This window comes from Hemitrygon akajei, chromosome 11 (genome assembly GCF_048418815.1).
Source record: "Hemitrygon akajei chromosome 11, sHemAka1.3, whole genome shotgun sequence".
In the NCBI taxonomy this organism is placed as follows: domain Eukaryota; kingdom Metazoa; phylum Chordata; class Chondrichthyes; order Myliobatiformes; family Dasyatidae; genus Hemitrygon; species Hemitrygon akajei.
Genome location: NC_133134.1, coordinates 130,135,515 through 130,149,411, shown reverse-complemented (window position 1 = coordinate 130,149,411; position 13,897 = coordinate 130,135,515). Strand labels below are relative to the sequence as shown.

Genomic DNA, 13,897 nt, shown 5'->3' with positions numbered 1-13,897 from the left:
AAGTTAAACAGCTCCACCAAATTTTTGCTAAAACCTAAGCAAAAAAATGTTGCAACTTTTGCTGGTACAAACAGAATAAGACATAGTGGAACTCATCTGTAAATTAGGGATGGAAATTTCTATTAATGTTATGTTCAAACATTCAATCATTTAACTCATTAAGCTCATCTTCCTTTAACATTTACCATACCGTGGATCACACAGACACGCACAAGTAGCTAACGATTAAAACCTTTGTCCTTTCAATTACTCTAAAGTCCAGGATGCTCCTATATTTGAGAAAGGATACTTTGAACTTCCATTTAACAGGCGACAGCATTGTATAATTTTCAGTTAGTAAGCACTGAATTGGTGCTTTTATCTCCAAATGTAATTGCTTAAAATGAAATAATAATGTGGCAAACTCCAATGCACAGAACTGGAAGGCCATGTTATCTCCAGTGGTTCCCAAGCAGTTTGACAATGGTATTAAAACTCAGCAATCGGGCATTCAATGTGCAACTACAATGCAGTTTAATTCTTGCTCTTGTTTCTACAATACGGCTATCTAAAAGCTGCAAATTGAAGTTGTAGTTACTTCTTTTAAGGACTAAGTAAAAAAAAGAGAAATTATTGCACCCCATACCACGTATGAAAGAAAATGCAGATGCCTTATGATACAAAATTATTTTAAAATAACTTTCAGAACTAAATTAAAATGTCAATCATACCTTCAAATAAAATTTATTTATGGTAATCAGTATCATTGTTGATAGTAATTTGGTGAATGTGAATTAATCAGAAGTATCACATGCACACTAAGATTTGACAGTTTGAAATGTCATATAGTCTACATTCTACATGCAAGTCATTCAATTATATAGATACCGGTATGCAAAAGAACACAGCCTTTTGAAAAATATGAAAAAGTTGGAATTAGCCACAGCATCATTAGTTACCTGGCACAAGTGTTCACAAAGGAAAAGGAATAACTACCATTATCATTTCTTGCCAATGCATTTGACGTGCAATATGCAAGGCTTTTGATTATATTGATTGTTATGTATGCAGAGGATCAATTGAAATTCTCATTACAGGAAAATGGAATTATGATTTGAAAAATATTATTTAAATCTGATGTAATAAATATATTTGACTTCTACAGCCACTACTTAACAGTAGCCCCAGTGAGTTCTTTAATTTCACTTTTGACACCCTTCATAAAACTGCATTTTACCTATTCTACTGCAAGTTGATATTTTAAACAATGCACATTGTGTCCACATTCTATCTGAACACAGCTCATGTTTCACATGGTTAATATTCAGCATCATGCCTATTTTATGCAAATTGTTTGGTCACACTTTGGTTAAGCACATACATGAAACAAGAAACCAAAACTAAAGAAAAAATCAATTACACAAGGCTAAGTAGCGCTTAGTTTCATATTGTCCTCACCCAATTTATGGAAATGAAAAAGACCATCAAATCCAGTATCCCAAACCAATTTTGATATTTGCATCCCAAGTAATCTTGATGTACTGCTATCAGGAGAAGGTTATGGGAACCCACCTTGGGCTTTTTTTTTAAATGTGAACTTTATATACCATCCTAGTTATGGAAAGTTGCCAGGCTTTATTATTGAATATTTTTATTTTGTCACTATTTGTCAAAATATTTAGTCACTATTTTTAAAACTTCCTTTCATTGTGTTCAAATTTTAATTTCTTACCCTGGTATTTCCTCATGTTAAATAGCAATCGACAAATAAGAATAAATGAGAAATAATTTCATAGTAATCTCTAATGATTGTGCTGTAAGTAGAAATAAGCCACTGTAACAGCACAAGGATGGTATAGGCCAGGCAGATGGAGAGAATCATATCACAGAGGGCAGACTGTAAGAATACAGCACTGAATTGGAAAATAAAAACAACCTCGGAACTATGATTTACCAAATGTGTTTTCAGGGAAAAAGTGAATGTTAATGGATTAACAATGATCAAGAATTCCTATTAAGCTATAGAATATGCCCTGGGTTCCAAAAAAATTAACAGGAAACTTCAAAATGTATCAATTTTCTTTGTTCCATGCATGTTGAGGGTTAAGACACTGATGAGCTGACGTCTAACTACTTGGCAAGATGTACACAAGGGCATGATATTTCCAAAGAGGAATAGGTTTCAGAAAAAACAAGACTGGAGTTTATGCTGAACATTGTATACTCAGTGCTATATAATAGAACATCATTTTGTTTACCAGTCCTGGCATAAAATACACCTAGGCACATCAGGTAACATTAAAAAAAAAACACCCACTGAAATTTAAACTGCAGTTTGCATTACTAAGTATGTTTCTTGGAAAGGACTCCAAAAAGGTGCTCTTGCTGTAGCCCACACAGTGGTACAATATATTTAATTGGTTAATCAACCCAGGGACAATATCTGCAAATATTGTTTGACACTTTTAATGCAAATTCTTTTCAGTGATGAATTAGTATTAGAACAAATGTGATAATGTAACTGCTGCTGCATCTTTCATTTACAGGATACTTCAAAGATCAGATTTTATTTATAAGGGAAACCAATTTCACCTGGAATTATTCAATACAATTAATTCCAATCTTATAGTCAAATGAACATGTTCAAAATGATGATGTTAATCAGGAGTTACAGCTGAATATTTTTCCAGCTTACCGACAAGTTCACATTTTCATGTTAATGTTTATGTTTGAACAAGAGTTGCATTGAAAATTGAGACAGGCAAGTCTGTTTTTCACCTGTCACTCTTTATTGCTCATTCGTTTACCCTATGCAAATAAAACACTTGCTGGCCCAAAACTCCAGCCTGCCTTACAGGATTACATAATCTATTTCGCAGATTTTGGAAGAAGCAGTAACATTTCAGTCACTGGAGTATACACTAAAAATTTTATTTGACCTCCAGAATTCTCCACTTAAGATACTGGGCAGAAAATTCACTGAAAGTGAATACAAAGTTCTCTAGAAGAAATTCTCAATGTGAAAACCCTTAAAAACACACTACTTATTTTCCCCTAACTCAATAGCAGCCAACTTCATGATTTTATAAGGCTTGACAAAGTAAATGCTGAGAAGCTGATTTGCCGCACTGAAAAATCTAAGACTCACAATAATATTCTTAGAATAAGAACTTGCCCATTTTGGACTAAGATGAGGAGAAATTTCTTCATTCAGAAAGTTTTGTTTTTCTGGGAATTTCATTCCTCAAGGGCAATGAATCTTTACAAGAATGGGGTCAATATATTTTTTTTTAAAGAGGCAATCAATGAGGATAGGATTGGAAAGCAGGACTAATGTAGAATTTTAGCACATGACGAACAGTCAGTGCCGCATATTGGCTTCCAATTCTTATCTCAAATTTTAAAAAATGGAGTTTTCAACATTGTTGCCTTCTTTGCAGAAATATCATTCCAGGGGGACTGTGGAAAGACTGAAAATCTGGGATAGCATTCAAAAATTCACGACAGATCTCTACATAGAAACATGAAGTTTGACATATAGTGCAGAACAACCAGAATAACCCTGCTATCCAATTTAGAATGATGAGATCTGCACTAAGGAAAATTGGGAGGTGGTGATAGATGGTAGGATAAATGGACCAAAAAGCTTTCACCCAAATTGTACACCTTTAGATGGACTACTGCATCATTTTCTATCTATACTATTGACAATTAACACAAAGAAAAAGCAGTCCAGTTTGTGGATTCAAGCTCGGAGAACCAGATTGTGCTTTCATATAAATCAAGCCACATTGTGCAATGGTCAATGAATTTTGTCTTAATAGCTGAAGCCCCAAAAGCAAAGCAATTGCTCCAACTTATTGAACTTCTGTTCAGCAGCAACACAGAAATCAATTCAAGTTCTGCAACTAATGCAGACAAACTTCCAAAAGATACAAATAGCCAAACGTATCCAAATATATATTTTAAATGCCTTATTTCAATTACAATTGTCTTAAGTGCGGTACAAGACACTAATATTCAGTCCACTAAAAAGTACAAGTCAAAGCTTAATGATGAACTTAAGATGTTTTTGTCTTCCATTTTATATGCCCTTGTACTTCTAATTCAATCAAAGTTAATGCATTTACAATTTAGCTTAAATATAATCCATGTATTACCCTTACTTCACAATTTTAATATTTCAAAATTAGGTTGACACAATAAAAGGCTATCAATAGAATACCATTAAGTTATGTTAAATTCTTTAATTTCTGAGACTGTTATATCCATACATCTAATATCTTAAACATTTTTCAACAAAATATGCTTTTAATGGAAACAATGGCTGTTTTAAGTGTTGTGATATCGCTGCTTTAAAATGTGGCTTTGTACAAATATGAATGTCAAAAAATTTCTGGACGCACCAAATAGTTATACACGTAGCTTGCATCCACAATACAGCAAACTAAGGTTAGTGGTCCAAAATACATCAGCCGTGTTCAGCATTTACTAGAGACAGCACAAAGGAAAAGTTGGCTCTGAAAGTAAGATAAATCCCATTGACAGATGGAGACCAGAAAACAGCACTGCACTGATCATTCCAACCTTTGTGTTTGGACTCTAATAAATAGCCCTGAGCTTTAATACTATTGCAAAGGGACAATAATTTAAAGGGCAAACCTGCAGCAAGTGTCTGTGTGATGTGCATATTCACAGCTTTAGCTAAATGTGCCACACGGGTCTCAACAGTACTAATTTCATAGATAATTCCTGACAACAAAGATTCTATTGTGTAGACAGTGGTTATGCGCAAGATTATTCGTGTTATCATACAACTTTTGTCCAACAAAAACAATTAGTATTGGCTTACATTTACAGTATTAAGATTAATTGCTTTTTAATGGGAATTATTCTTTTTCCAGTACTTTGAGATCTACAAGATGCGCCTAGAAAAAAAAATTACTACGGTACGGTGGAAAATGAAGTAAGCTTGAATTGAGGGAGGAACGATTCCGGATTAATTGCTGTAACTTTGTCCTTCTGGGGGCTGAGCAAGTTTTCCGTTTTCTTTACACATCATTTGACGCCGAAGCTCCGTCAGAATAACTTTGATACTATATGAATTCTGCCATTTACCTAAAACTGATATGCTTTTTGGATCCACCTGAAAAAAAAATAAACTCGGGTTACAAAAATGGCACGTATTTTCACTTTTTAATTAAGGGAACTATGGGTATCTCACATTTTGTACATTTAAATACCAGAGCAAAATCAGGTCAATAAGCTGCTATGTTAAGCAATGTTTTTGATAAAATCCTTCATGTGCTTTCATGTGATCCTCACTATGAAAAGCTTCAGAGAACCAACATTTTACAATGACTTTCAAAATATGCCTCAAGGTTCAATGTCTTTAAAATATCCAGAAAACTACCAAATGAATTCAGACAGGTCAATTGATAAATAATACCTTACTATTAGGTAGTGTATTAAAAACTGTCTTTAACAAAAGATAAATTTAAGTGCAATACTATGAACAGAATGAAATTAAAATATTCTACATGCTCTCTGCAGGCTGGTGCAGGGCATCCTTCTCAAATGCTCCATATTAAGTGCTCCATCTTCTGGAATAACCTAAAATAACAATTCATACTGGTCCAGTTAAGACAAATTTCAGTATAATCAGTGGTAGAAATGAAACACAAAATCATCTTGTATAAGTTACTGCATGTCTGCTACACTGTAAACCCATTCAACTTATGGAAACAACTAAACTGGATAATTAAAAGTTGATATTAAAATGTAATTGTGCAGAAAATTAATTAAAAACTATCTACTATCTACTTCAATTTTCCAAACCCTCTTTTTGATTACCAGTTTTCAGTTGCGTTTAATTATGAAATTTTAGCTAAAGCACCAAAGAAAGCAACAGAAAATACTTTGTGGAGGAAGAAAATCGGGAACTGTCTCCTCCAATGATCAAATAGGATTATAATAGGGGTTCTTGATGGGCCAAATTCCAATGGACCAAAAATTACAACAGAAATAAAATAGAACTTTTGGTACATATAGTTTTACAATTGTCTGATTCAGAAGCCAAACATTTTAAATGGTTTGTTTTTGTTTGATACCCAAACTTTTCTAAAGGTTTAAATTCCCAATCAAAATAAAGCATCCAAAAGTTGCACCTTCAAATCATTCCTGTACAAAAATTTACAACCATGGATTTTTTCAATACAATAGTATTATGACAATGAGATTGCAGAGACAGTTGTGAAAAATGCTCAAAAGGCACACAGACTCACCGTTCCATTGGAACTATTTACTCCATTCATATTTATTTTTGTTACAAATCTAACATGCGGAGCTACCTCTGGATATCTAGGTCCACAGTCTATTTTAAGGCTGTATATTCGGTTTTCATAAATTGTCTGCAAAAAGAAAATGTTTTAACTTGACTTACTTCTATAATAAATCAAATACAGGTAATTGTATTAGAAGCAAAAACAAACAAGCTGCTAGAGGAACTCAGCAGGTCAGGCAGCATTTGTAGAGAGACAGTCGAGTTTTGGGTTGAAATGCTGAATTGAGATTCCAGTGTTTGGAACCTTGCGTCTTATTTCTACAACTAGAGTTCTAGTTCAAATATTTGCCATTTCAGAAACAGAAGATTCAACCCATATTTTTTATTTTATACTTCCATTTTGACCATTGAGAAGGTTGAAACAGCTAAATAAAAATAACAAGGCATAAATTAGCTCTCCAATTTGCTGCTGACTTTGGCAGTTTTCCTTCAATGAATCATTTCATTAAAACTTTTATCACTTTAAAACTTTACTAACCTGAACTGCAAACTAACATTAATTTGATATTGAATTTGGTCATCCAAAGCCAAATTTTAAATAATCATTGCAATTTGATGGGTTTGAGAAAAGTCAGGGAAATAAGTGGAGGAACAGGATTGAACTGAGAGCAATCATGGAGTAGATGGGTTGAGCTGCCCCCACCCATGTGGCAAGTATGATATATAAAACAATTGTGTACACAAATACTGAAATCCATTTCAAATAACATTAGTTTGTAAAACTAAAACAGATTTCTAGAAACAATTTGCTAAACAGCATCTTGTAAAAGATGATATGCACAAATGATCACTCAAGCCAATTATCTCAGGCATTTGTATTCTTAAAAAGGTGGGGGCTACATATTTTTATTCACTTTTCGTAAGTATATAAAGGCTGAATCAATTTGAGTCTGTACATGCTAGATTACCAAGAAATTCAGCAAATTTAGAACAAATGCAAATAGCATAACTGAATTAGATGAGCCACAATTTAAATGAATCTAGAACAAATAAAATGAACTTCTGTTTCTTTTTTAATACAAGAACAGAACCTGACCTGGTGTTTTGTACATTTCTCCTGTACTCAGAATCTTACATTTTCTTTACACAAAACATTAGACTCAAATCATATGAATCCCAAGAAACTAGATAATTATTACTGCAATCAGTAAGCTTTTTTTAAAACCTTACTTACTCTGGCAGGTCCAACAATCATCCCTGTCCACCTCGTAAGTGTCATATCTTCATCATCTTCAAGCCCCCAACTTACTGTCCCATCACTTGCTCCCTTCTGGCCATCTTCTAGTTCTTCCAAAAGGCGAAAATTACGTGGAACTGTTACAGCTGTAATAGACAGTACAAATTAAAGAGTTTTATATACAAGAGGGTCAGGCAGCATCTGTGAAGGAAAAAGCAGCTAAAACATTGACCGTTTTTTCTTCCAGTTGTCTGATCTGTTAAACATTTTTAATGTTTGTATTTCAGATCTGTAGCAGTTCTTTGATTAGTTTTACGCTTAACATACAGTTAAAGAAACTTCTATTGCTAACTTTCAAATTATGATACATTTGAAGAACTGTACTACAAAATGAGAAATTCATTCCATCACTCCATGCTGCCAAAAAAAGACACCATGAAAAGCTAAGGATTGACATTAAGCCAAATCCAATAACAGAGTTCCAGTTACAAACTTCCTTTGGACATTAACATTTGCTTTCTATCCAATATGCCACTTCTTTGTGATGTAAGAGATATATCCTATCCTTTTGATGCAAGAGATGTTTATTTTCCCCATTCTGTAAAGCTACAGAAGTTCTCATGTCCATACAAAAATTTATGGCATGCATCTTCTTTGGTTTGATTAACCAATGACAATTCCACTAATCTAAGGCATATATGTCAAACTCAAGGCCCGCGGGCCAAATCCGGCCCACGGTGGAATTATCTTTGGCCCGCGAGATAATATCTAATTACTATTAAGGCTGGCCCCAGTAATCAAAGCACCTATGGCGTATGATATGGCTAATGCTGAGTTTATTCAGGTACCAGGTTTTCAGGGTTTTTAGTGTTTATTCGGCAGTCTTCATAAGAAACAGAATTTGTAAAGTGAAACACTTTGTAGTTATAGCAGAGACTGAGACACATGAGAGCAGGCTGAAAAAACGGAGGCAACGAAAGCTGCGTTCGCACGCGTCCGACTGATCCGGCCCGCATGAAGCTGCATTTTGCTCAATCCGGCCCATGACCTAAAATGAGTTTGACACCCCTGGTCTAAGGTAATCTTCAGTGAGGAAGAAAAAAGGCCAGCAAGAAACCCAAAGTTTAGAGACAATATTCATAAAATTACTACAGCTTTGCACTTTGGAAAGATATTGCCTGGGAAAATCTGAAATATTTGTACAACTCATTGAAAATATTAGTGCAATATAAGACTAATAATGGTCAGTCATCAGTTGCCCTGATAAATCAATATAACGACAGAGTTGTGGGCATGACTTTAACTGTTACGATGTAACCTTCAACTACATGTCAATTACTGGAAGAGAATTACAAAAATGTTTAATAAAATGTAAATACACACCTTTGATGAAGCACCCAAACTCATAAAAACTGCAGAGATTTTATTTTTAGTGCACAGATAATTTCTGAAGGAGTAAACATATGTTTAATCTGCATACTGTCTCCAAAACTCCAAAAAAAAAGTAAATGTCATATTCTCCATCTTCAGTAGAGCTTAAACGATAAACAGGTCTCAGGGGATTTACTAATCAGTCTCTAACTATTAATGCTTTAAAACGCTTTAATCAAAATTAGAAATGAAAACCAACTACTCAAACATTAGAATAACGGTTCTACTTAAATCCTTCTAGCCAAAAGTAACAAAGATACAAAAGATACAAAAAATATAATATTATTTATGGAAAAACAGGCAGTGCAATGTTCAATGATTAAAAAAAAGTACTGCTGGTCTGCAAAAGTACTACATTTCTATAGTTTACTTATTGCAATTATCGTTTTGGCACAAACCTATAGGATACAACACATACTTATGGCAAAGTTACAATTTTCATAGCAGTTCAGAGCAATGGCAGAAATAATTCATAATTATTAGCTAATAGAACTTCTTCCCAGATTGAAGTGCGAGTGAAACATAAAACAAATGCATAGTTCCCTAATACAGGTTTCCCCCGCCATCCGAAGGCAGAGTCTTCCTATGAAACTGTTTGCAAGCCAAAATTTCGTAAAGCAAAGAAGCAATTACCATAAATTTATATGGGAAAATTTTTTGAGTGTTCCCAGACCCAAAAAATAACCTACTAAATCAAACCAAATAACACATAAAACTTAAAATAACACAAACATATAGTAAAAGCAGTAATGATATGATAAATATACAGCCTATATAAAGTAGAAATATTGTATGTACGGTGTAGTTTCACTTATCAGTATAGGGAAGACAGCGACCCAAAATCGATTTGGAGAGAAAAAATTCAGCACATACACACATACGCACACAACTGCCCGTACAAGGCTTCAGGGTCATGGTAGTCTTTCTTAGGGTAAACACATGTATAAAGCGGGCATCTTTTTTTTGTAAAAGCAAAAATCCTCTTTGGTTAGCGAAAACCGGTACTAATGTAGGTCTTTCGTAACAGTGAGCTGTTGTAAAGCGAACGTTCGAAAAATGGGGGCCACCTGTACTGCCTTCTAGCTTGAATGAATAAAATCACAAACCTATCAAAGTTCTAGTTTAAATAAATTCAGCGACCTTGCCTCCACAGCCGCCTGTGGTAATACGTTCCACAAATTCAACACCCTCTAGCTTAAAAAAAAACTTTGTTTTAAATGGACACAGAGGCTGTGCCCTCTTGTCCTAGACTCCCCCACCACAGGAAACATCTTTTTCTATCTACTCTGTCTAGGCCTTTCAACATTCAAAAGGTTTCAATGAGAACCCCCCACTCATCCATCTAAATTCCTGTGAGTAAAGGCCCAGAGCTATCAAAGATTCCTCGTATAATAACCCTTTCATTCCTAGAATCATCCTTGTGAACCTCCTCTGAACCCTCTCCAATGCTAGCACATCTTTTCTTAGATGAGGAGCCCAAAACGGTTCAAAATACTCAAGGTAAGCCCTCACCAGTGCCTTATAAAGCCTCAGCATTACACCCTTGCTCTTATATTCTAGACCTCTTGAAATGGATGCTAACATTACATCTACCTTCCTCACCAGCAACTAAACCTGCAAGTTAACCTTTAGCAAGGGCACCCAAGTCCCTTTGCAACTCACATTTTTGGATTTCCTCCCCATTTAGAGAATAGTCTGCACATTTATTTCTACTACCCAAGTGCATGATCATACATTTTCCAACATTGTCTTTCATTTGCCACTCTCTTGCCCATTCTCCTAATCTGTGTAAATCCTTCTACAACCTACCTGTTTCCTCAACACTAGTTGCCTCTCCACCAATCTTCATATCATCTGCAAACTTGGCAACAAAGCCATCTATTCTATCATCTAAATCATCTACAGCATAAAAAGGAGTCATCCCAACACCAACCCCTCGGAAAACCACGACTCACTGGCAGCCAACCAGAAAAGGATCTTTTTAGTCCACTCACTGCTTCCTACCGATCAGCCAATGCTCTAACTATACCAGTAACTTTCCTGTAATACCATGGTTTCTTAACTTGGTAAGCAGCTTCATGTGTAGCACCTTGTCAAAGGCCTTCTGAAAGTCCAAATATACAACACTCACTGCATCCCCTTTCTCTATCCTACTTGTAGTCTCCTCAAAGAACAACAGATTCTTCAAGCAAGATTTTCCCTTATGGAGAATGTGCTTTGTCCTATCTTGTCCCATGTCACCAAGTACTCCATAACCTCATCCTTAACAACTGACTCCAACATCTTCCCAACCACTGAGTCGGGCTAACTGGTCTATAATTTCCTTTCTGCTGCCTTCCTCCTTTCTAGTCCCGAAGCACTATGCCAGAGTCCAATGATTTTTGAAAGTTCATTACTAATGCCTCCAAAACCTGTACTGCTACTTCTTTCAGAACCTTAGGTCTTTCAGCTTTTTGAGCACCTTCTCTGTAATAGTAACTGCACTCGCTTCTCTTCCCTCACACCCTTCAAAATCTGGTGCACTGCTAGCATCTTCCACAGTGAAGACTGATGCAAAATACTCATTTAGTTAATTTAAGTAGTTTGTTTTTTTATATAAAAAGTACTCCATTTTAAAAAGTATTAAATATTTGCCAAGGTGGATCTTATATCTTCAATTAATACAGCCATTTATGGTTTTAAAACATTCTATAAAATAAGCTGAAAGCAAGACCTAGTTATGTAATGAGTGGTCAGTGGTTCCATACACTGACCAAGCAGTGACTTACCCAATAGGTCTATAAATATCTTCTTTGGCATTTAATTAAAAACTCTTGCACTTTCATAATGAAAATATCAAGTTCTCCATAGCTGGCTTTTCAATAATTGGCCACAATTTTACAGATGTAAGGAGATGGCATTAATGTAGTGGCAAGGAAAGGAACAATGGATGAGAAAGGTAAAATACATAAGGCAGAATTTTGGATAAGTAGGCTGATAGCAAAGGTCAGCTAGAACATCCATTAGATTTCAGATAGAGGAATTCCTTCTGGTCAAGCTACAAAAACCTTCCTGATCTGAAACACTTGACCCAAGTGCTATTCTGATTGAGAGAAGCCATATTTTGAAACATGGCTTTCAACTTTCCTAGTCCATAATGAAGGCTGAAGAAAATTTGGATTGCTCATGAAGAAAAACGGAGAGCTATTCACAGGGACAACAGCCATGGTTGTGAATAACTGAAGTTAAATTCTACTCAATCAATAGATATTAAACAAGCAGCTAGACAAATACGAGACACCTATGGCAAAAGCTGGGGTGCTTAAATGGACCATGTCATCAGTGCACACCTACAGAATTACAGCTTAGAAACACTAGAAGAGTGGTGAAGTCAACTACACAGTTTATCCATCACAAACTTATTTAGGAACAATTCAAACTACTTGCAACCCTCAGCAGGTCAAACCATATCTGTGGACACATCGCCAGCTTTTTTATTGTCATTCTTGAGTTTAGTAATAGACAATTTCCTACCGAGTAGCACATGTCCAATTGGTGGGATATGTTCATGAAGTTCTGGAAATAAACATGGACTTAACTTGCAATAGCACATCCAGTAATTTCGAGAAAAGCAAGGCTTTGGAAAGACATGAGAAGCAAGTGTTTGATGAGAACCACTTGAAGGTCTTAGCAACCATTGGGGGGATGTTTGTTTGAAGCTTGGTGATAATAGAATTGTGGTTTTCAGCAAGGAGATATGAGAAGTCTAGTTCAGTGCTTGGCTAGAAGGGAATGTCAAAAGGTTGCCAGAGTGGTAAAACAGGGGAGTGGAAAACCCAGATGTTAATCAGATACTTTCAAGCTGAAGATCAAAAGACCAAGGTTCTCTTTCTTGCAGGACAGAGGAGAGAGAAAAGGCCATAGCTTACAACAAAGAATAGGGTTCTTTTAAAATTTTGAGATACAGTTTGCCTGATGAGCCCAATGACACCCATGTGACCAATTAACCTACTAACTCCTGCACCTTTGGAATGTGGGAGGAAACCCATGTGGTCATGGGGAGAACATAGAGACTCCATACAGACAACAGCAGAATTGAACCCAGGCACTGGCACTCTAACAGTGTTACAGCAACTGCTACACTACCATACCACCCCATTATCCTGATGGTCAGGTGAACAATGAGCAATTTTACTAGGAGAGAGCAAGGTTCACCTAAATACAAGTGTAAATGGCAAAATTCATGTCAAAAGACAATCTAAATGACAAGGGAGCGTTTGGTCATTTAGTGCTTTCCAAACTGGGAATAAGAAAACGGAAAAAAACGTAAGCATGCTAAGTGTAAAACAAAGGAAGCCCATTGCAGCACTAAAATTTCAATCTCAGAATATCAACTGCAGGCAAGTGAGTGAAGGTCCATGCACTAGAACAAGTCATAACACTAACCAAGCTATTCCAGTAATTTTAAAACACTGGCACTTGCCCAATATGGAATGTTGTCCATGTACATTTTCCTCAGGTCTATTCTCAATCATCAGCAAAATGGTTAGAAACACAGAAAATAGGTGCAGGAGTAGGCAATTTGGCTCTTCAAGCCTGCACCGCCATTCAGTATGATCATGGCTGATCATCCAACTCAGAACCCTGTACCTGCTTTCTCTCCATACCCCCCGATCCCTTTAGCCACAAGGGCCATATCTAACTTCCTCTTAAATATAGCCAATGAACCGGCCTCAACTGTTTCCTGTGGCAGAGAATTCCACAGATTCACCACACTCTGTGTGAAGAAGTTTTCCCTCATCTCGGTCCTAAAAGGCTTCCCCTTTATCCTTAAACTGTGACCCCTCGTTCTGGACTTCCCCAACATTGGAAACAATCTTCCTGCATCTAGCCTGTCCAATCTCTTTAGAATTTTATACATTTCAATAAGATCCCCCCTCAATCTTCTAAATTCCAGTGAGTATAAGCCGAGTCGATCCAGTCTTTCT

General features: G+C 35.8%; 1 protein-coding gene across 2 annotated transcripts in view; it reads right to left on the bottom strand.

The window, feature by feature from the left end:
* Positions 1–707: 707 nt before the first annotated feature.
* The window catches only part of LOC140736008 (ubiquitin-conjugating enzyme E2 variant 1-like), a 98,318-nt gene continuing 85,128 nt past the window's right edge, over positions 708–13,897 (bottom strand). For both annotated transcript variants that reach the window (XM_073061684.1, XM_073061682.1), the window contains 3 exons: positions 7,497–7,645; positions 6,264–6,389; positions 708–5,125 (listed from right to left, as the gene is read on the bottom strand). In XM_073061684.1, coding sequence (XP_072917785.1) covers positions 4,979–5,125; positions 6,264–6,389; positions 7,497–7,645 — 422 coding nt within the window. In that variant the 3' untranslated portion in view covers positions 708–4,978. The remainder of the gene's footprint in view (positions 5,126–6,263; positions 6,390–7,496; positions 7,646–13,897) is intronic.